Genomic DNA, 24,313 nt, shown 5'->3' on the forward strand with positions numbered 1-24,313 from the left:
TGTGCTCCAGGAATGACGGAGACAACATATAGAACTGCCAGAACGTGATGGACGGGCACGCGCGGGGGAGGCAGTCTGGGTCAGTCGTTCCCGTTCCTCTTTTGATGCAACACGTTGTCGTTGTTAGTGCAAAATGTGTTTTTTTTTTAATCATTGGACGGGGGCACGATCCACTTGTACCGTATAACAGTTCGTTGATAATTCTTAGCTTCACGTCGCGAGACATCTAGATGCCCGTATGCGACGCCACCCGCAGTAGTTGATCTGTGGTCGAACAGACTTTGCATAATGTAAAAACCCCGAGACGGGGGAACACGAAGGGACAGACACAACACGTTCGTGTTCCCTAGTCTCGGGGTTTTTACATTATGCATCATCTTCACCAGCTCGCTTGCTTCTTAGCCATTTTTTCATGAACAAACTTTGCCCACTTGGGGCACAGTTACCTATGATGAAGTTGGCCCTCGATGTACGAACCCTCCCCCTGCGATAGTCGTTACGTTGCCCACCAGGGGATTCTTTAACGTGCGCCGAATGGCAATTTTATTTGCATATCTTTGTATCTATCATTAAAAGAAAACGCAGACGACCACCGCGGGGGACAACGCGTCCAAGCAACTTGTACTGTGCCACCCAGTTGTGGTGTCATCGGTCGTATTGGGACCTGCAGTCTTGGGTTCAGTAGAGGTGGACACTCTGTCAACTGGAGCACTGGGGCCAGTTCGTGCATATGAGGAACGCAGGGCAGTATGGCTAATAGTACCAGGAGTGTCGTCTTCAGCCTCCTGGTGCGCGTAGCTGTCCTAGTATACTGGAGGTTTTATCGACAGGGCCATGATTGGGGTCTGCGTCTGGCCTGCCAATAGTGGCACTTTATTTATCTGAATTTTGTTTTCTCATAGCAGCAGCCATGGAGAGTGTGGTACGCAAGGATGTTTAGATGATCGGGAATTGGGCGAAAGCCAGAATCGTTGGCCAATGTGGTACTGTCGCTCGTTCAGCGTCACCCGCACGACGCGACCTTTTACCATGGCTTCCAGGCAGTGGCGGATCCAGGGGGGGGGGGGGGGGGGGGCGATCGCCCCACAAAACGCCAGTTTATACATTGGATTTCCGCCCACAGGGATCCGCCCCTGCCTCCAGGCGAGTTGTGTGTGTGTGTGTGTGTGTGTGTATGTCTGGAGCACGTGTGCGCCTTGTGTAGTCGACTGTAGCATGCATATAGCAACAAGAACTACAACAACGCGAGCTCCTTGCAAATGGCTCTTTATACTTTTTCAAAACGATGTCGTATTTACAGTCGCACAGTCAGAGACGGAGCCAGAGAAGGGCGAAGGCTGTCTTGAACATTAAATGTCTTCGTAAGTTCAGCGTGTGGATCTAAAAATATGTGAAGATAGTGGAAGACCATCTTGCTTTTCGCGAAAAACAATGAGGAGCACATGGTTCCTCCCCATGTGCTCTTATACTCCGAAGACTTTGCTCGACATCCGTTTCCTGCCAACGCGTGTAGTCTGGCACCGCCTCTGCACACAACCAGATAACCAAACAACGGTGTTGACTTGACGTGCATCCTGTGGCTCATTGCAGTGGTACAGGTCCCTTACTGAATGAGCCTTCGAACTCCAGTCAGAGTGATCTGGTCGTGTTCTCTCTTTTGGCAATATCCACTGCTTCTGGTCACACGATACAAGAGCGGTTTCCAAGAAAGAATTGCGCTAAGGCGCAGCGACTGAGCGACCGCTGTACAGTAAAGGTGCAATATGCGTGTGAGATTGCATAATTATTTTCACAATATGTATCAGAGAAGAGATGTGCAGGTAAAGTGATGACAAAGCCAACTATAATTCTAGACACTTCTTTGAGAACACTGTTCCTGTATACTAGTCTCCCGACTGACGTTTCTATTGCCTTAGCCTTACTAGCGCACTATGTGGGGCTGTTTCTTTAGAAGTGCCGTCAGAAGATGTGCTAAACGAGATAAAATATCTAGTGTTGACTTGCATGTCATTCGTCAGGGAGACGCCGCTCTTGCAATCTCCAGAATCGTGCTTCGCTCTGGTGTTTTTATTTTGTCGCCTGATGTGGCCGCCTATACGGATAAGGCATCGCTATTATAACCGGGTCAATAACGAGAGAATGGGATTGAAGGATTGCTATCTTGATACCCCGTGGGGCGAAGAAGCGTTCCAAACCGTTGGTGTAGTGGCGTCCAAGATCATTTGGTGTGGCCAAGACGTGATGGCTTCAGGACCATCTCGTCCAATAATGGCCTCGATCTTTACAGGTACTGAATGTGCGTCGCTAGGGTATTGATTTCTTAAAACAATAAATACGTCACGTGGTACAGCATTAATTCGTCTGCCTGCGAACAAGCTATACGCATTGACAAGACAAACGAGGTCATCCAGATGTCGCTAGAGCATTTTTTTTAAATATTTGCAGCTGCTATATGGTGAATGCCCTCAGTGGTAAACAACAGCTATTACACGGTGCATGCTGTATATTGCGATACGATTCAACGTGTTGTGTATAAACTACCGAATTCTGGAAGTTGCTCCGCAAGGAAAAGATGTAAATGAAAGGTCGAACATTCACGTCTCCCGTGGCTAATCGAAACTCTTCATCGTTTTACGGAGTGATGCAATGAGGTTAAGAAAATAAATAAGGTGCTTAAGGTGGGACGAACGTGAGGACACCATAGCAAAGACTACGCGCAGTGTACACGTCATCAGGCCGACATGACGATAAACTTTCAGCCAGTAACGTTATGTTCACAAGATCGACGGGTTAAAATTAAAAGGTCGTCGCGTATTGTAGCCCGCCCGCGACATTGAGCTGCGTTCCTGTTAGAGGAACAACGGCCGTCTTCTGAAAGATGATAGCCGCACCAATATACACTCGCGGTGGCTACAATTCTCTTGTCCCAACAGTACGTGTTCTGTTCTGAAGCACAAGTCCTTTTGAACCTTGCATATTCACAACGTTGCTGTAACTGTCCCGCTAAGTACAGCTGGACCGATCACAAAGCTGAACCGCGTGGATCTGACACACTCCACCGCGACATCACTGTGGCGTGATAGCGACCTTAACGAAATCTGGCCCGTCGTAGCCTACAATTTTGTCGTGGCTCTTGCTGATATGTCGCACCCGAATGAAAAGGAAGGAAGCAACGAGCGAGGAGACGATCAGCAGGAGCAAGAGAACGATGAGACCAGCCGCGAAGCCCGGTAGGGAGAGACAGATGCTTCCATCGGGCGACACACGGCTGCTGAACACATCCACTAAGGTGTCGTTGTCGCCAGTTGGAAGGTTGAATGCCACGTCGCCCGGTGCGACGACTTGTATCACCTTCTGTGTCTGGATGTCAGTCGCGTCGCCCACCTCCCTTCTTCTCCGGCCGTCGTGAGACCGCGGCATGCCGCCAGTGCTCGCTATGGCGTACCCTTCGACAGGTGCCACGTCGTTGTCGCTCGGCAGTTGTTCGCCTTGCCTGTTGAAGAACACGGGAGGGAAGTCTTTCTGAGGGCTGTCTGTGGTATGCACTGGCTTCTTGGTAGCAGTCGACTTTTGCTGGGACTCCTGAGGCTTCACAGCGAAGCTCGGTTTCTGCTCGCTTCCGTAAGCCGTGGACGGGTCCCTTGGGGCTGGAAGGTAGTGACCTCCGAGCGTGTCTCCTTCGCACTTCGGTTCTGGGCATTCGTAACGACACACCTGAATGACGCACTGGAAGTGGACATTCATGGAGTCCGGGAACTTGAATGCCTGGAAATATGCGTACGACACGACGGACGCCGACGCGCCGAAGTTCTTAATTTTTTGGAACCTACTCATGATCTTGGGTCGTGCCACACAGCCGTACTCGTCTACAAGCACGATAGGTTGATGTTTTCCGTCATGGGCAATGCAGTTCCTGACGAGCATGTCGAACTTGTTTTCGTCATCCTTGATGGCAAGTACCATGGTCATGGTCTGCCCGATCTTGACGATTCCAGCCACTTCGCTGGCCCATGGTCCTTTTCCGACTTGGATCTGCATCCAGCATTGGATGTTGTCTCCAAGAAAATTAGCCGTCACAGCGTCCAACATGTCTACATTAAAAGGTCGAAAAGTCACCGCTTTCTCGTAGAAGTCGTACCACGTACAACGTAGACGACGTGCCTGGTCCCATATCTCTTGCACTTGAGGATCGTACTGGATTATTATTGTATCCTCTATGAAAAGCCCACTCCCTAACGTGTCGTAGCCTCCCTGTTGACTGCTGGACATACCGCAGCTGCCCAGGAAGATATCGAAGTTGACGGCGACGTGCCCTGTGTTTGGTGGCAAGTGCACGCACTTGGGATCGCTGTAGTGTCCCTTGCTGAAGATCATTCCGTGAAACGGACGATCAAACTCGAGGAATACTTTCATATGGTTTTTCTCGCACTTTACGTTGAGACTCTTGATCTGTGGCATGTCCGGTCGACCCAGTGGCCACGGGTCTCCGGGCTCCTGCTGACCCACAACACCCAGGGCGTTCGGGTCGCCGTGGTGGTCGCCTCCAATGTGCACCGGGATAACGGGCACAGTAGAGACGTGTCCAGAGTGGGATAGCAAGGCAGTGCCTCCCCCGTGGTGTCCCGCTGCTGCTTCATATCCACCACCGCGGTGCTCTGCTGGGATGTGGGCCGTCTCTTCCTGCTGGAGGTCTTGGGCCTTGTCGATCTCTTTGCAGAGAGTCTGGAAAACATGCGATTTGTGTAAGTGAAATGAAATGAGTGGTCGCGTACAAGCAATTCATTGTCCTCAATTGTCAACAGTTATTCTGCACCACTACTCGACAGCTTCGCTACGCGGCTTCAGATGTGTATCTCCGTTCCATGCACTACACTCTGCAGAAGGTTAAAGCGCGAAAACTCAAACCACATTGCGATTCCTCTTCTTGTTCACCCTCTTGTCGCCTTCTCCTTCTAATTATTCTAGTACCCGCATACGGGATGTGCCCTACGGCCATTTCCTGTAGCCGCCTCTGGCTCTGGTAGCTCGTGCTTAGGACGGATCACATACCAATGCTATCCTTTATGAGTTCTGCCTGTTGTTTCATACATTTTCCTACTTCTTTACCACATGCAGTTTGCTCTTTCTTTGGACGTATGGACACGTATACTCTCAAAGAAAATAATAAAAGTCTTCGAACATATGAAAAGTCTAAATTATTGTCCACAGAAAGCCCTTCCCTCATAGATCATAATTCATTTGATTTGATCATCTCAGTCAATTCAATTCCACACAATAGCATGGCCCGCCTAAGTCCAAGGACTAGTATATCGTAAGTTTCCTTAGTTCCGGTAAAGTTTCCTTATTTAAGACTATATGCAGATCTGCAGAAGTCTTAGGGCCACTTAGAGGTACCCTTGTGATTTCCTGTTTCCTAGTATGCTCCACTGGTGGCTAACCTCGCAGTCTTGTTGTAGTTCGCGAATTCGGGGGGATGCACATTTGTGTAATTTCGCGAGGTATTGATTTTGCGGTGCAGGTTTTCTGTGGCTGTACCACGAAACTCATCTGGGACACAGTGCTGGAAACCATAGTCTTTGCAACAACCTCGTGCAGGCAAATCCTTCCTTCGTGAACTTGTAATGACGAAATTGTGTCGAAATGAGTGTGGAACCGGGGGTTGAAAATGTTGGCCAGGTGCGTCGAAGGTGTGGTAAAATGATAGTGAGACTTGCTACAATAAATTGCACCCGGTGAACCGCATCTACTTCGTGATACTCATTTATTTGCAAATTTTAATGCCCGTATTTCTCTCATCGTTACCAATATTTTGCGGGAAAATGACTACCGCGAAATTCGCGAAAATCAGGTCCTGCGAAGCCCACCGCTTTTACGGTATATGTCTCGTAGAAGATTGCAGCTCTGACACCCATTCGGCTATACGTCTGTCCGTACGCGTAACATGAGCACACCATTGTTCGAACCCATACCAGTTCTTCCACTGTGGCAGCAACAAAGTTTCCTTCTGCGTCCCGGATTCGAAGACGTATACGTATACGCGCATAATATGGCTTTTGTGCGCGCGTCTTTCCAGACGCGGATCCGTGAAGTCGCGAAGCCGGCTCTTGGCAAGGATGAACGGCTAACTCGGCCAGTTTCCCTTTCCTCGCTCCATCACGGATGCCACTACGTAAATTGTGGGGAGAGACGTTTTAACGAGTTGTCTGAGAGCGTATTTAAACTGAAAGGTCCGCAACGCATCCCATGCGTGAAGGAGCGCCTGGGTTGCGTGTTTTGTAAACAACGACGACAAGAAGACATGAATGAGAAGGCAAGAATGAAGACATTGATGACAAGGCAAAGGAGAAATCCTGGTTTTCTGTGGAGGGAAACTTCGTCGCTGTGGGGCGCCACCGTGGCCGAGTTTCACGCAGCAAAGTTACAAAGCGAAAACTTTGAAGTGGTATATGTCCGGATGTCTTTCCCACGCTCTGTCTGATTGTTTTGCCTCCTTTTTCTCAATTCAGCAAAGTGTGCAATGTACAAGGAGAACAATGGTGTTCTGATGAATTTCGGTACCCAGACTTGAATGATATCCAAACTTGATTGCGATATGGAATGGCTGTCACGACTGCCCTGTGGGCAACAGTTGCGCTGTGCTTTGTGTCCTGTGTCATCTTCTTTTCCGTCTGCCGAGTCTCAGGCTCTTTATTATCTGTCTTTATTATCTCTCATAGCTTGCGGAATTAGTCTGCACACCAGCATTCTGCAGAGAGTAAAGCAGTGCTGATTTCAATTTCACATTGTCCTCCGAGGTCGCCATCAATCATAGGTAGCGTAGGCATCAGCTAAGTTCGTATCCAATGGCTTCCTCTGAGCTCAGCATTTCGGTTCGAACTTCGCAATGAAAGAAAGTCTGAACACCTGGGCCGGACGTTGAGTTTTGTTGGACTTGAACTTGATTTTGAACTCGGCTCATGTTCAAAAGGATCTTGGATGTACCTAGAAGTGTCCCTATAGGACGTGCTTAACTTGTGACGTCACCTCAACCTTATGCCAACCACGTGAAAGGATACCATCGCTGCCCTTCTCATGGCTCTAGCTATACGTAGCACGGGCAAAGCAGCGTACGAATTTTTCAGTGGCGTTAAAATTCCCCAGGCTTGATGTTTATCAGTGTTCCTTCAACGAGGAAGAAATGCACGCCTAGACCTTCTTAATGGCCATTCGTGTTTGCTCTTCCTGTCACGCCCGAAGAGTGTTTGGCGTGCCAGTCGTTGGAGGCCGCGCCTGTTCGACTTGTGTTTACTGTGCCGCAATTCAACATTATCTTATTTACGGGGGACACTGGGGGAACACGTATGTAATCTGCGGAGGCAAAAAAACACCCTCGGGGGACGGCAAGATGGTGGTGCTCCACAGTCCTTCTGGATATGCAGGTCTGGGCGTGATATGGCAGTGGATTATACTTATATAGATACATCGAATGTGTAGGAGCCCGAGAGGGATGCAGTGAACAGCCCGGGTGACAACAACAACTAATTGATGTTAACATTGCCTTGAGTTTGAGGGGGAAAACACAGGACGAACACAGGACGAGATGAACAGATAGACTCATGTGTTCGTCCTGTGTTTTTCCCCTCAAACTCAAGGCAATGTTAACATCAATTCAACACCAGCTAGCTTGCCTGCTCCTGCTATGTTCAACAACAACCAGTTTATTCGACGGGATCGCCAAGGTTGCCATAGATCACGCGCTCTCGCTATCTTCCTCATTGTCGATGCCACAAATGCATGGTACGTTTCTGTTGCCTCGATACTGAACGCCTGTAGTGGATGTATTGGCATAAGGCGTTGAATCAAGCAAAGGGTAACTAGGATATCTATGTTTGCACGGTGTGATGAACTGATGTGTGAACTGAAAGAGGAAAAAAGCGTCAATGAAGACAATTACTGGGAGTAATTTCCACTTCCAATTATTATATATTATATTAGGCGCCCTTAGGGCAGCCACCAAGCTCCAATACACCATACCCCAGTTAAACTTATCTTATGGAATGTTTCAGTTGCTTTTTGGATCACTAATAGGGATCGCGATATTGCACCATACGCACAATCTAAGGAAAAGAGGACTAATTTTAGTCCTTTTGAGGACTACGTGCATTGCCACAACGAGTAGTCCCTTTCGGGACTACACCGGACGGGACTTTCGGGACTATAGGCAGAGAAGCTTATGCGAAATTTGGTCTATTTGCATAGCTTGGGAGTATCTCTGAAGGTCAGTGGGCGAAAATGTAGAGTAATCACAATTTATGGGACTGATTTTTTTCTCCCCAATTATTTGCTCCTACTACTCTTTCCTTAAAATGCGGCAGCTCAGCTGCGGGTTGATTCAGGTGAGGCCTGAACCCCCGGTACATCTGCCGGACCCTTCATGCGAATCGTGGAAACGTATAACTCCCACCGGTCATCGTCTTCAGGACTCAGCTCCCCCTGTGCACGCAACGTCCGGATATTCCTCTAGGTGGTAAGAGGCATAAAATCGTTGAGCAGATATATACAGATGTGCACGAATGCACAAGAGAGTTCAAGTACAGCAGTACCTGTTGCAAAGGTGTGAAGAAGACCAGGAGCAGTACTAGACAGCGGGCCGAACTCATCACTTCGCCCTGCAGGGAAACAAAAAGAGCAACGGTGAGAACGAAGCAAAACGTGGTCGTGCCATAGAGGACATTCAGCACTGTTGCGATACTCGTATTCTGGATTGGATTGGATTTAAAAATAGTTTAGAGATCGATGGTTCAGTTCTGAAGCACTTGGACTGCGAAACATTCTTGCCATCGTTCAGTTCATACAAACAAATTCCCTTCTTTGTATAACTTTGCCCACGCGACGGTTTCCTGGTCTCGTACTTGACCATCCCTCTGCGAAGCACGGGATTATAGATCAACGAATCCAGTTCACGCAAGCGGTCGTTATCGTCTGACTATCGTACCTGCATAATGGAGAGCAGCTCTTTTAAAGTGTAATTCCGAGTGCCTATCTTTCAGCAAAAACCATTATCAAACCCCCCTCCCCCCTTTAAGAGAATTTGGTTCATATAAAAACAGTACATCATTCCAGAGGTCAATGCCGGCTGCGGCTGTTCCAGATTTAAGTGTTTGTAGCACTGGAGGGGCGTCTCGTTATAACCCACGTGGCAGCGTCACTGTATAAAGAAAGAACCATCAAACGTGGGACACATTTTGATGCTCGCGTAACGACTGGGGTATAGCGTCTGCGCTTTCAGAAGCAACCAAATTATACGGTGCTTGTGATTGAATCCCAACAGGGGCCTGCCCCGTCAGCCCCTTTTAGAATGTAATGGTCAGTTGTCCATGGTGGTGGTGTCCTGAGAGGCTTTTCAAACCGAGGACTCGCCAAACGGCCGTCGGAATAATTATAATGTCACGCTAATGGTTCTTCGGAGAGGTTTCTGATTGCGGGCTTTGTGTTACTTTGGGGAACGACAGTTTTTGTCTCAGCAATTCTTTGCTGTATACATCTGAGTGGGAATTTTTAGTCCCGTTTGTTTGCTTTCGACGCAGGGTCTTTGCCGCAGTTCACGTGACTGGCGCTTTAAAAAATAAAAATACGTAAAAATAAAATGAAAATACGGGTACGAAAGTGACACTTGGACAAATACTTCGGGCTCTGCAGTTTATTAGAATCAGCAGCAAGCCATTGAACCTGCCTCCAACGCTATAGCGTTGCGTATCCCGAGCAACCGCCCATGGATCCTTCGTCAGCCTGATATTACCGTGGATATACCTGGTATAACGAATAAGAGATCTACTGTTACGCCAGTCCTTAAGCAGCTCAATCTGGAATATATCACAAGGCATGCAGAAAGGAAGATGATTTTCACGAATGCATCCACCAATACCACAGGATCTTCTTGTGCGTTCGTCATCCTGTGCTCCAGTGTCCATACCATGTTGTACGCTTATCGCACCGGGCGTCTTCCACGGCTGCAGGAGCTGTACGCTGTTCTCAATGCGGTCCAGTACATTGCCAACCAAGCAACACCTGGTGGCTGGTCAGTCCTTTCTGATTTCAAGAGCTGCCTTCAAGCACTACGCGCACCTGTGGCCGCCACTGGTCTTGTGATCTTAGGGTACGACATCATCTTATGGCACTATACAGCTGTCGCAAGAGGGCACACAATCGAGCTCCGGTGGATCCCCGGTCACGTCGGCGTTACTGGAAGTGATGCTGCTGACAGAGGTGCACGTGATGCTCATCCACGCGGTCCCACGCCAAAAATATATTTCACTTCTGAGGATGCAAAACGCATGTTGTGCGTCATCCATCGTGGTTCATCCAGTGAGTCAGTGGTCGAATTCCGCAGAGGCCGACGTCGCTGCTGCGCAGAATTGTCCCGAGCCTGTCTTACCGAGTCCCTCCGCGGATGTCCCGGCCGCTCGAAGCTTTGCTTCACAGGCTCCTACTCAATGTCCCATTGGCCAACGCATTTCTGTTCAAGATATGCGCTCACGCTTCGTCATTGTGTTCAGCGTGTGGTGTGCGGAAAGATTCGGAACATATATTCTTCTCGAATGCGTGTGGTTTCACACAGCCCGTTCGCAACTTCACAGATCTCTGGACCGTCTTGATAGCCGACCCTTTGGCGTCGTGAAAGTGCTGGGCGAATGACCTGCGATTCATCGTCAGTGTGCACAGCGCTCACTCATCACCAGCAGAGCTCTCGTCTTTTTAGACATATTTTTTTCTTCTCCCTTTTTTCTCTACTAGATCTGGAGTAGCTTGTCCCGCGGTGAGCGGGCTCACATCTCCATTTTTTTTCTCCTGCCATCATCATCATCATCTAGGCACTTCCCGCATAGCAGCAGATCCAGGATTCTTCTGAGAGGAGGGTCCAGCATTTGACAGTATGCTTTACATACACCTCCCTGGGGGGGATCTTTATTAGAAGACAAAAGAAAAATGGGGAAGAAAAGAAGGAGATATCAGCCAAGCAGAGTGTCGGCTTGCTATTCCACAAGTAAACAATTACAAAAGACATGATGAAAGGAAAGGCGAATGAAGGATCAGAAGGACGAAAAAAGAAAAAAAAAGAAAAGACAGATGAGGCTAATGTGCATGAGAGGGAGATGTGAGGGTGGGACGAATGAGGCCCTACCTAGGGCCCATTAAATACCACGAAAATACAGAAATTGAGCGGGGGTCAGGACATACGGATCCGCCCTCTAGATCCGCGCATGATGTCACAGATGTTCAACAACATCGGGGGCTTCGATTGTTCCTGACGACTACCGGACTGATACAGACGCTGTGGGCACGCGTCGTGAATTCTGCGCGTTTTATTTCTCTCTCTCTCTCTCTCTGCTGCAAAGGCAGCTGTTGATTCTTCATTCATTCCCATGACACTCATTTGGCCTCCCTCATTTAAGGGGATAATGTACCAAAACTGAGGCCGTGGAACTATCCCCAGTAACGCAATAATTTGCAGGGGCTCAACTTTCCGGTTGACCTTTCATCATCTGACGCATCGTAATCATGTAGATGTTGTTGTTCGGAACCTTTTCAAACACTCACTGAAAACAATGACGTAATAAACCAGCTACACGTTTATCAAGCCGCATTGTTGTGTCTAGAGGAACGTAATGGAAGCCCGCCGCTGTCTGGCTTTCTCGACGACTGCCATATATATATATATATATATATACTCATTGAACGATGCGACAGCACCAGAGGACACGTGTTTCGCCGTGTTTGCGGCTCGTCGGCCCTGGGTAGCTGCGCATCATTCGGGATTGGCAAACCAGGGGTCACTCAGCGAGCGATATGACCCCTGGTTTGCCAATCCCGAACGATGCGCAGCTACCCAGGGCCGACGAGCCGCAAACACGGCGAAACACGTGTCCTCTGGTGCTGTCGCATCGTTCAATGAGTATCTGTTTCTCTACGTGCAGCAATAGAAGCCATTTTAATCTGTAAGTTTGAATTTCAAACACGTCTAGCATCATTTACTTATTTTTTTAATGGCTTTTCCCTCCTCTTATATATATATATATATATATATATATATATATTTGAATTAGGAGCGTCACATTTCTTATTCTTTTGAGCAGGACATTGAAGACAATATATATGAGCCATACATGTATCAGGGATATGGTCTTTATCAATGATCCGACGTACTTGCGAATGCGTGTATAGTCCGTTCATCAAAGAGCCCTGGACGAATATAGACAACGTTTCGACGCGTCCATGCGTTGGGGAAGGCAAATGAAAGAATGCACGCGACTTTTTTTCTTTTTTTTTAAGCAGAAAGAAAACCAGAAGTAAATCTATTCGAAGGAGTATTGAAAGAGCAAGCAGGAGAAAGCTTACAAGTCAAAGTGAAGAAGAAACCCACATCTCTAATACCATAGTTAGAGCAAAACTGATGCAGACGTAGAGATACCAGGCAGTGCTGTTTTGGATATTTCTGAGGGGGTAGCGGTGTCCAGACTTGGACGACATACTAATACACCACCAATTGAAACTCTATTTAGCGACTGAAATTGAAGGGGTCAGGACATCCGGATCCCCCCCTCCAAATCCGCCCCTGCTTTTTCTGGGGTCTCCTACAGTAAGATAGAAAGAAAAAAGACAAGGGACCCCGTCGGATGGCAACGCAAGATCGGTTATCGTTCATCATAACGTGTAGCTCCAATAAACTGGAGCTGCGCAGACTTCGAATCGAAGTGAATACGCGTATTGCGAGGTGTAAGTTACGCATGTGTACCACAAGACAGCGGGTCACGCATAATTTAATGCTGCAAACTACGGCAACGTACACAAACTATAGTTGACACAACTAAGAGAGGGGAAAGGCACAGTTATAAAAACAGGAGTGAGGGGGAACATAAAATAGACATAAAATTCAGGGAGGCATATACTGTAGCTTACACTTGTGGTAGTAAACAAAACGACATTCATGGTAAGCAGAAGGAATGAAGCACCACGAATGCCTTTTTGTTTACTACCACAAGTGTAAACTGGTATATGCTTCCCTGAAATCCATGTCTCTTTTATGTTCCCTGTCACTCTTGGTCTTATAACCATGCCTTTCCCCTCTATTAGTTGTGTGTGCTGTACCTGATGAAGCGCAGAATCTGTGCGAAAGCTTGTTAGTAAAACCTTTTGAGGTGTTTCATCTTTATATAACTTCGTTTATGGCGGCGTACATACAAGATAGACGTAATACGCGCGAATGCGTGACAGTTTCAAAGTATCGCCTAAATAATCTGTAGTATTACGCGCACGTTTGATTGAACCCGCTCCCATTGCGTAATTTGTAGCATCGAACACTCCCTCCTGCAAATGTAGTTCACGTGTACGAAACCAGGTCTCCGTGTGAGCAGTGAAGTGTAGGCAGCAGTTGCTTCTGTCTGGAGTCTTCTGTCTGCACAGCAGACTCACTCTGACTCCGCCTTCCCTCAGTGACGCTTGGCTGGTCGCGCGTGAGAGTTCACTGTACACCTTACTCTACATCCGGAGGGCGTACAGCTAACGGGAATGTTCCTTGTTTATATGCCGCTGAAGTTTTGTAACTGCGTCCTTCGCTAATGCGTCGTTTTTTGTTTTGTTTTTTCCCGAGGTGTTGCGAGAGAGTCTTGCATGACGCGGGGTCAATTAGCTCTTCGCGCCGTTTGCATAGTGAGTGAGCGTAAATAAAAATAATATGTGGAAATTGGGATCCGCCTACGTGGGTGCTGGCTACTCCATGCACATCGAAAAAGAGCAAAATTGAATGACACTGATGTTGACACCGGTTTCTGTGTCTTCTAATTGCGCCCTTAGCAACCGAGAGCAGTCGGTGCAAACATTGAAATGATTCCCTAGCAGGACAAGCAGAAGGAACAGGAAATACACATCAAGGACGCATTCATGTAATGCAAGTCGTGACTGTAGAGCTGCCAAATATAGGTACACGAAAAAACTGAGAGCCACACGGGTTCCAGCTCAACTCACGACATGGTGAGCTGAACCCGTGCGTGTCTCTCTGTTTTTCCGTGTATGTATTCGGCAGCTCTACGATCACGAATCCGTACGGACTACCCCAACTTGCTGTCTTACTTCATGTAATGCAAGTTTCATTAGTGTAATCGCCTGCACGAGCCGACATCTGTGCATCATATAGGAAGAAAAAGCCATGCCGGGAGTAAATTTTTCCCACAACAAATCTGACACTAATGTGAAATGACGGCGGAAATGCCAATATATATGTAGAAAAAAAAAAAAGGCACGATAAAGGGAAAGACATGGAGATATGGCTCCATGAACATGCATGCCGGTTACTTCATAGCGCTCAATGCTGGATGCTATGGTCAAGTAGTACAAAAAATAATAAAAAGTACTAGGTGCAAAATAACAATGAGTAGTATATATGTATGCGAGAAGCCTAGATCCTTCATTATAGCGAGAATAATTTTCAGTTTTAGTTCAGTATACTCAATGAGGATTCAATTGGGACATCGTACGAAGAGTTCTGGATCAGCCGGCAGCGCAACTTCGTTCATTTTCAGAAAATGCGTTGGAGACCGATGTCTATTCCACACACGCCGATGCGCCAGGACTTTCATAGACATCGCGACGAATGTCTTAGAATTACGCCCTATGCGTCTAATTGCAAGTTCCTTATAATTCAAGTTCCTTATTGCAAGTTGTTGCAATATCGCAATTCCAAGCTCAGCAATTGCATTATCGCAATTGCAAGTTCCTTCATTATGACATATTTCTGTCGCTTACTCCTGAATAAGCTGGGAATCTACGTATTCCTTATACTCTTCGAATAATGTGCCCTGTGAAGAACAGGCGAACTCAACGTTCTCGACATTATTAATACTTGTGATAATGATTTGAATTGGATTGGCGTCACGAGACAACTGCTATGATTAGCGACATCACAATGGCCGATTCGTTAATGAATTTTGTCCACCCGAGGGGTTGTACCGCAGCAACTTGGACCATGTCACCAGGTTACCGGCGTCATTGGTCAGATTCCAACCCGACACCTTTGGATTGAAAGGTAAACACGTTACTAACAGCTCTATACAGAGGTCATGTCCAAGAATGATAGCATCTCACATTTTGTGATGTCCTTTGCCGTAAATGCAACGGGTGATATCTGACAAGGGACCTGTCAATATACTTTCCTTCTTGGTTTTAACAAAGTACGGCATAAAAATTACGACCCGCAACGATAGAAGTCATACAGGTATTGTGGTCTTTCCTGTTCCTGCCGTTCCACATCCGTCTCGTCCGCGGTATACTGCTCATCTTTCTTGCCTGCAACGCGGTCAGTGGGTGAGGGGCCGACCTTGCCCGCCTTTTGCTCTTGGCGCGTTGTTCCACATAGAGTTATGTGTCGTTGCTCCGAAGACGGCGTTTATAATCTGTTCATTGTCTCTCGTTATGATTCAAATTACACTGTAGAAAATGCCTGTTTCTCACGACATATTGCATTGTTTCGCACGTGGTAGGGGTTTGTTATCTTTTTTGCGTTCGCAAGCCGGGAGGAGACGGAGAGTGTCTGTGCGAAAGAGTGAGTCTATACATCCGAGAGTACAACGATAGAACCGGCGGATGAACCCACGATGACTTGGTGAAGCACTGAGGTGGATGTTACTTCAAATAGTTCGGTTCACGCCTTGTATCGCTTTGTATCATCCAGCCATTATCCTAAGGGAGCCACTGGGCTTTGTGGTTCCGTTGTGATCTTGTGACGTAATGGATTTTGACAGTGATGATGATGATGATAGTACAAAATGTTGCCACAGAGCGACTAAGTAACGACACGTGAGTGGTAAAATCTTCAATGTGACCTACTTGTCTCGGACCTAAAAAAAAACATATCAGTGAACGCTGTGGACCTTCTTTCAACTATTATCGTTCCACCGACCAGTAATTTCTCAGTTGGGTCCGAATGTAAACGACGTTCTTCGTTCGCAAATTATGTCGTCACTCGTCATCCCACAATACCAACAACAACAACAAATAAGTAATGATGGTGTAGTAGGATGTTTCGCCGCTGAGGCGGCACCCTATCCCATTGCTTGAGGGGGAGAAGATGGTGATTGATGATGAATGTCCAGAGATCACGCAGGAGCCCGCAAAATGCAATCGCATGTTGGAAATTAGCATTTTATATGTATACTGGGTTCTCCACCTATATAAAAATATATATGTATTTCGAATAGAGATGACTAATAAATAAATAAATAAAAATAAGAAACGCATTGGTCTCGCCATAGACGTTAAAGACAACCAATGGTGCCTTGTACTTTCGCGGCTTGTGCGTTTGTGTTTGGCCTCAAGTGCAATGCTACACAGAAGTGCAATAGCATGTTACAATTGAGCTATAAAGAAAAATACGCTGGTCGCCATAGTTGGAATCCTGGTACAGAGCACCAACGACCTTCCAGGACAACTATGGTCCCTAGGACGTTCGCGACTTGTATATGTCCGTGTTTGGTCTCAAGTGGAAAGCTACACAATAGGTGCTTTACAGATAAACGTTCTCTCATGCTGATACGCGCAATTAGAAAAGGTCTTTGGAAGAAAGAGAGTGAGAGAGAGAGAAAAAAAAAAGCGCATTCTGTTCAGTGACACAGCTCAGCGCCACACCGGTCACGCCGTATACCCCCGTCCGCGTGAAAATAACCGCATGAATGGACACATAGTACGTTAAACACATTCACACCCAACTACCGAGCCCCCCCTCACCTTCTGTGACGACGAGTCGATCAGTATCCAAAAGTTGCAACCATCACCACACACACACACACTCGCTTCGACGACCCCCTAGACGTTTACCGGACAGGTTGATGACACGCCACTCATGGCCAGGTTACATAAGACTCATGCTGCTCTCCCGTCAACTTCCACACCGGCTCTGAGCGACTCGCCGGGCCGAGCAGGCTTGGGCAGCTGTTCTCTTTCCACGTGAGTGGGAACTGGGTCAGGAGGAGATCGGCCCCGGCAATTACCTGGGGAAATCCGGGGGGCAGGAGCGGGGGCAGGCTGTGCTGCATCCTCCGTGTATATACGACCGGTCATCATCCAGTGACGAGCTGCTTTTGGCGAGCAATTTTCCTGCGGCTGAAAGTGGGCCAGTAGTTCTCTAGGAATCTCGCGGGTGAGCTGCTTTCACAATGGCTATGGGTGTCGGTGCCTTTGCCGTGTACAGCTTTGCTTTCAACCTTGAAACATGCACAAATTGGTTCCACGAAAACTGAAACGCTATGTTGTGTGGGTTCGTTTCTCCCATAGCGCCGCTAATTGGCTGTCTATGCGTTGTTGGTATGACCTTTTGTTTTTTCTTTCTTTTTATTTCGCTCTGAAGTAAACCGTCTTTGACCTCTGGAGAAGTTGGTCGACATCCATATTGGTATTGGAAACAAGGAAAGCATGGAGATGCAGGCTCTTTTCACGTGGATGCCGTCTGTACTTCTTATGGCTACATCACTTATGGCTACCTGCTGGGTGCCAACGAATGGTAACTAAGCAAGAAGAATAAGAAATAAGACTAGGGGGACAAGCTGCCTGTCAGAAAACTGGATGCAGCTCCCACTCCAGTGTTCTGTAAATGTGGGACCGTCACTGTCATGTAGCGCAGTAATGTAAGACAGGTACGTGGATGCCTAGACGGACCACAGGGCGTAGGCGAGATAGATACGCGAAAGAACAGCAAAACAAAAGAAGGACGGTATGGAGGTCGCATCATTTGTCTCGCTTGTCAGGGTGTGCCATGTCATCGTTCGTGAAGTTTACGAGCTTCGCTAACGAGGAAAATCAACGAGAGAAGTGTGTCAACATGTGTCCATGGGTGCGTAAAAGGAACATGATGGAAAGTATAGCAAAACTGAGCATGCCTTTCTCGGGGACTGCCTTGTCTCAACGCGAGAGAAGTGGTTCCCGGACGGTCAAGTAAAACGCTCCAAGCGAATGGTATACAGACCCGGAGAATCGGCATCGAGGAAAGAGCCCCAAAAGGGAATCAAGTGAAGAAAAAATGTGAAAAACTATCGAACAGAACCAAAAATACCACAAGGATGGTCAGGAGGAATACTTATTTGGTCATCAAATGGATTGCGAACATTACTCACTGCCCTACTAGACCAGAGGCATCATCATTTACCTCTTTTACCTCATTGTGATTTTTCAGTTTTAGTTTTGGGTTCTTCCTTTTTCTTTTCCTTTTCTTTTCTTCTTTTTCTTTTGCTTTTCTTTCCTCCTTTTCCTTTTTTGGAGTAGGAAGCCGACCTCCGTCTGGCTGACATTTCCTTTTTTTTTCTTAATAAACATATTCCCCCCTCTTTCAAATCCCCCCCCTTACCGAGCTATACACAATATGCTTCCCCTTGTTACGAATTCGAGTCGGTGTGTGTCTAATGATCAGTTTTTGTGTGCACTCTTAGCATTTCGCGAGACCTTGGTCCTGAAAATTAAATTAGCAATTTATAGATCTGGCACCATTATCAACTACCTCACCACATCGTTATCTTTGCAAACATATGCGCGTACGTGTAATTGAATTATCATAATCACGCAGTCTGTACAATGGTTATCATGATCGTCATGTCACAGCATATAGTTTAGACACCGGCTTAACGCATTAGGCGCTGTACTGCAACGGAGAAAATCACTCCCATTTCTTAAAAATTAAAGTCTGTGACCAAATCGCTCAGATGTGGTACTGAACAAGTGCTCCTGTATGTTCCGTTCCAAGGAATCTTTCTGCGGGCAGATAATTCTTCAGGTATGTAGCTCGAGTAATCCCGTTCATAAAAAAGACAGTCGAAGGCACCCAGGACGATGTTCCATGACCTTCTGCCTACGTGAGCCTCAGACAGACGGAAGATGCAGTTGCGAAATTTTCTTTTCGTTCAGATGGGACTTTGTAGGAAACTGTGCGTGTTCGAACTATAGGATATGTCCGGCTATATCCTTCCGGTGTACAGACGTTGTCCCGCGACATATACTGGTCTTGTTCCGGGTTACGTCGTTTCCTATTCTTTTCGAAGGAAGTGTTAAAAGGTGACACATGGTCCTTGTGTTGCGTATTGCTTCTGACTCTTTCGCGTGTATTCCGTGCTGGTTCTTTCTACCAATGAAAGCATTATCATTTGGGGTAAGCTTTGGGTCATGCAGTAGAAGAGCGACTGCGACAGCATGTGTTGTGAAAAATAAATAAATAAATAAAGCTTTCACAATTAATTTGATACGGTTGTATGTACACTGATATCCTCTATGCAATGGTACGGTTCGTAGTTGTATGTCCTTCACATACGACTGTTCATGTTACGAAACAGTAACCGACCTACCCTAGCTGTTGGCACCCAAAATGCGACCGCTTTATAAAACGTCTCTCTATTTATGTTCCAGAGGTCAAAAGCGTGCAGTTGGCGAACATCCTTTTAGACATGCGCTGTATAACGTCTTCACCTCGCGCGGTCGTTCTGCCGCTTTCCTCGCTCTTGTTTGAGAACCGTCATTACTCGCATACTCATTAATGGCCTGTGGTGGTGACGAAGAGTTAACCGTTACCGATGTTATCTGTATGAACGGCATTCAAGAGCTGGTCGACGCGATTTGAAGTGACTGGGCTGGTCTAAAAACTGGAAACATGTTCATCACAGCTTGACCTGGAGTCCTGGACAAAGAGGTCGTCTGACAGACGGTCTTTTTGTGAGGATAGGACACGCTAGTTTCAAATCCTGTAAATGCTGCACGGTGGTATACCAAGAGATCGCCACCATGAGCCGTGAAGACACGAACAGCACTACCAAAGTACACATGGGGAAGAGCAGGATTCCCTCGAACATCGCCACAGTAAGATATATCAAGCCGATTGTTTTCTGGGATGACAGCGCGCTCTTCTCGAGATGACCTATGCACTGTCGACTTGTCTTGAAGTAGGCGCATACGGTCATTTTTCGTTGCCTTGTCTCCAACGGGTCGTGACTGTCCCGCACACCATGAATTCCAGTACCAGTAGCCCTTTCTAGCTCAGCCCTGAAGACACTTGCCATGACCATGGAAGCACATTTCTCCACCTCATTTTTGAGGCTTTGCTGAAGACGTGTGTGCATGCAGTTGACCACCGCCCCTTTACCAGGCAAGGTGCTGGGCCCCTGGTCCAGTAGCGCTCATATGCACCAAGGTCTTCGTCACCTTTGGTATTTCCTGTCATCAACAGGCAGCGGCGGATCTAGAGGGGGGGGCGGATGTCCTGACCCCCTCCTCAATTTCTGTCTTCACATTGTGTTTAATTGTCCCTAGATCGCCTATATAGCATGCTGTTCACGGCTGGACCTCCTCCTCAGAAAAATCCTGGATCCCCGCCTCTGTCAACAGGTCTCTCCACCCTGCCGTGATCACCTGAATCCTCATCTCCATCATCATCTTTCACTATCTACAAATGGCATTGGGGCAGCGCCCAGCATGCTGGCCGGCATCAGCCCCATCTCATCCTGTTGTCCTGAATAACAGCAGCATGTTTTGTACAACCCCAGTAGCCCTCCGCGGGAGCCTGTCACCGTATAAGGGTGAATTCGTCGCAGCATCGTTTCATTTTGGCATATCCCGCCTACATAAAAACACTGCCTTGCCGATCGCCCGACATCACTCGAGCAAATCAGGAAAGTATACCGTTCGCGGTCTTCCTACGGGCAGTGCAAACAGTGCTGATAGGCTTTGACAGGTTGGCAGCGAACGGGTTAGCTCATTTGGAACGCGCATGAAACATAGCTGGCGATGCGCCGCTCAAGATCAAGGTTGCCCGTGCCAACGGAAAGAGGTCGACCCGGTTTCCTTGTTCAGCCAGCCGTGACACAAACAATTTGACATTGCAGACGGAGAATCCTTACTTTTCTCTGCCTCACGAGTTGGTGTGGAGCTATAACACGATGATGGGCATGGATTGTTGGGTTTACTTTGACACCTCTGGTATGAGTTAGGGGAGTATATGATAAACGCAGTATATGTTAATTATGAGAGCTGCTACAGTCGAAACATGCCAAATACCAGCTCAGCCTCAGGCAGGGGACGTAGACGATTCTCGTCTGTGTCAAGGTCGTGGAATAAAACGCATTAAGCCGGTATCGCAGGGTGTCTTCCATGTTTTGATTCGGTTGTGCGCCTGTGGAGATAGGAGCTTATACGTAGAGACTCGGCAGATGGGCTATTAGACAGTGTAGCGCTGATGGTCACGTCTAACGTGCCTCCCACCTTGACGACTGTCCAGGCGGGAACGAGAAAATATGGATGGGTCTGTCAGCTAAATCTTTCACTTTCCGGCTCCATACAGCAGCTGTCTGAGTAAAGGCTTGAGCTGAGCACGGCATATTTGTACCGTGGTCTTCTACTGCGACGATCTGGAGACCGTACAGGCCACTGCATTGTCTCGTGCCAGGACGCTGTCTTCCGATAAGGCCTACCAACGAGCGTGTAAAAAGAGAACTCCTGTAAATCCATATTCCTTCAGGTTTCTGCCGGTTTCTTCTAATGTGCCGCTGGACATGTTTATGTTAGTAGACATGCATTGTACGTGAAAGTCCAGCATGGTGAAGCTTGCTGTTGTTCTTGAGACATTTTTCGGCGACATATGGAAGGGTTACTCGACGTCTACGAGCACTGTAAAATGAACGACGTAATATTGTCCTCAATAGCTGATGGCATTCAACGCTGTAAATGTTTAGCGTGTTTACAAGACAATCTGCAAGAATGTTCCCTTGTCTTGTCTACTTCATGTTTAACCTTCTGTCCTCGTCTCTTGCTGCCGTATCATATGAACCTGTACCATGCAACTCCCACTATGCAGTCCATCGATAGAATGTCCTCTGAATTATTGTTGTCGTACTTGTATTAAAGACAACAACAACAAAAGCACCGATGGATCACCTGGTCACATGCCCACCTACTGATCTTGAGGCTGCGGGTGCAGACCCGACGTCAAGAAATTGATGGCAGCGTACGAGGATACAGGGCAAGTCTACAAGACACGCGCCATTCTCCACAAGGGACGTTAATGAACCCTCAAGCGGGCAAATTCAATCCACGGACCCACCACTGCGGCGTCGCTTATGATCATAATTGCCTCGTGACGTAGAGTCCTAATTATCATTATCGTTTAACGGCGCTCTATTCGGAGACATGTTCCTTTCGGTCATCGATGCTTCTTCTCAGGTGTATGTGTGTCATCTGCGCAGTGAATCGGTGATGGGAACAACGAAGTACCATACTTCACAATTATAGACATTTCTAATAGAGAATATACGTATAACAGCAAAGTCAAGTAATTGCAAATCTTGTGGTGTCCGGGATCCAAGGGTATGTTGGCCAGGTGCCAAGTACTGTCCTTTACCGGCATAGTAGGTGATAAAAAGTGTAGTTGTCAGTTATTGTCAATGTTTATTACCAGCTTACCCCGTCGCGTCTATTAGCGGCAGGTAATGAGACAAAAAGACAGTTCCGAAACGGTGACTTAAGAATTTCTTAATAGATCTCTGGACCGCCCTCCCTAACGGCAATAATAACAATAATAATAATAATAATAATAATAATAATAATAATAATAATAATAATAATAATAATTCAAAACTGTCTAACTATCTCAGCGTGACTATCGTCACATTGACGTGTAGTATTTGGCAGGCAATCTTCGCGGGAGGTCGTGCCCTGAGCGAGCAGTTTCCGGCGTATGCCATTATCCGGGTCGCCCGCCAGCCAACACAGAATTGGCAACGTCATTTGGAACTCCGTGAGAAACGTCGGCCAGTATACGGAAATTGGTAGCCGCGCCGCAAAGCGAGCGTCATTATTACCTTACGGGGCAGCCTGGAGAAGCTTTGTCACTGTCGTAATTAGACTGCTATAGATGGGCAGCCGAAGATCGTGCGACACGATTGCTCGCAGAAACCTCGTGCCCTTGCAACGGTATAAACGTAAATACATAAGCTGTCCGTACTTTTCGTGCAGCCGTGGAGGAAGCGGTTGCACCGACTCTTCCCGCTATTCCCCAGAATACTCCAGCGGAAGGTGCTAAAAGACTTCATAGCTTTTTGATGCCAGCCCGAGCGCTGAACGTAATGTGTTTCCCTGTACTACTAGCTGTGGCGTATATATCCTTCGGCGTAGGAATAAGATATTCCGTAGCAGACGATACAACCATCTGTCATGTCGTAGCAGGCGACAGGGAAAGACATCGATGGTGTCGTCTGCTACGCCACTTCCAATATTCCGGCCACGTCCGAATGCCCAACATGACACGCGACGGAACCTCTGCCCCGTGAACAGTTCTTCGTGCTTTCTAGAATATTTCGGGGGGGCTTTTTTTTTTCAGTTTTGAGTAGGAACCGGCACGAAGGAAGGCCATTCGGGACCACGACCTACTAGATTATAGCGACCATGTCATGGGCACCCCTTCCCGGCGCCGCATCTAGAAGCTAGCGGTGGCGCTACTCATCGGCCTGGTTACTGCTTACTCAATTTCTGCAATACTTTGTAGTTCAGCTTACCTTAGTATTTTTGCACAAGCCGTGGATGTCCCACGGGAGATGCTTCTTTCTAAAGTTGTTTATCATCATCATTCTACGCCTTTTCAAAGGAGATAGTGCTGTCGTCTGCTACGGTTGTCGTACGGCCGCTTCTGCGCTTGCAAAATTCAAATTTCCATTGTCCAATCATGATGTAGATGTCGCTAGCCGATGAGTGGCGCCCCTAGCGGATCGTGCGGACGGGCTCCTCATGGGGGTTGCCGATTATGATATGGTCGTTATAATCTAGTAGGTCGTGTTCGGGACTATATGCGCGGAATCTCGTCTGAAGCTTGGGGACTATTTGCAGTGCTCGAGAATAAATTTGGGATCAATGAACTAAAATGGGGGTAACGTTAACCTCGAAACTATAATTGCTCCCCAGTTCACTACTTTCTCCTACAGTGCAGGTAGCAGAAAAGACAGGTCTTGCAACAGACACGAACCGGACAACGCACAAACACTATCAGACGTACGTACGCGCCAATATGCACTGCTCCGACATACCAGTATGTACAGATACAAAGTGTACAAATTTGTATTTCAAGTACACGCGTGAACTATATAGCGTCTACTACAGCGACCCACGCTGATAACTCTTCCAGGAACTCGAACGACGTTCAATGTCACTCAATCCGGTCGTAAGTGGCCGTAAGTTGTGGACCGTCTTTCTACATACAGGCCGCCCGACAGCCTCCGTTGCGGATATAACGAATAGAAAGAACGCTCGAGGGATATCCTCAGTG

The 24,313-nt window shown here is 47.4% G+C and overlaps 1 protein-coding gene across 2 annotated transcripts; it reads right to left on the reverse strand.

Moving 5' to 3' along the window:
- Window positions 1–1,300: 1,300 nt before the first annotated feature.
- On the reverse strand, window positions 1,301–23,589 carry LOC135367932 (uncharacterized). Of its 2 annotated transcripts, none has more exons than XM_064601027.1 (3): window positions 23,550–23,589; window positions 8,583–8,648; window positions 1,301–4,722 (listed from the first exon to the last, which is right to left on the reverse strand). In XM_064601027.1, exons 2-3 carry the CDS (start codon window positions 8,637–8,639, stop codon window positions 3,067–3,069), a joined length of 1,713 nt encoding a protein of 570 aa, XP_064457097.1. In that variant the 5' UTR covers window positions 8,640–8,648; window positions 23,550–23,589; the 3' UTR covers window positions 1,301–3,066. The 2 variants fall into 2 exon arrangements, with proteins under 2 accessions (XP_064457097.1, XP_064457096.1); XM_064601026.1 differs by lacking the exon at window positions 23,550–23,589 and adding an exon at window positions 16,756–16,900.
- Window positions 23,590–24,313: the final 724 nt, after the last annotated feature.

This window comes from Ornithodoros turicata, chromosome 9 (genome assembly GCF_037126465.1).
Source record: "Ornithodoros turicata isolate Travis chromosome 9, ASM3712646v1, whole genome shotgun sequence".
NCBI lineage: Eukaryota > Metazoa > Arthropoda > Arachnida > Ixodida > Argasidae > Ornithodoros > Ornithodoros turicata.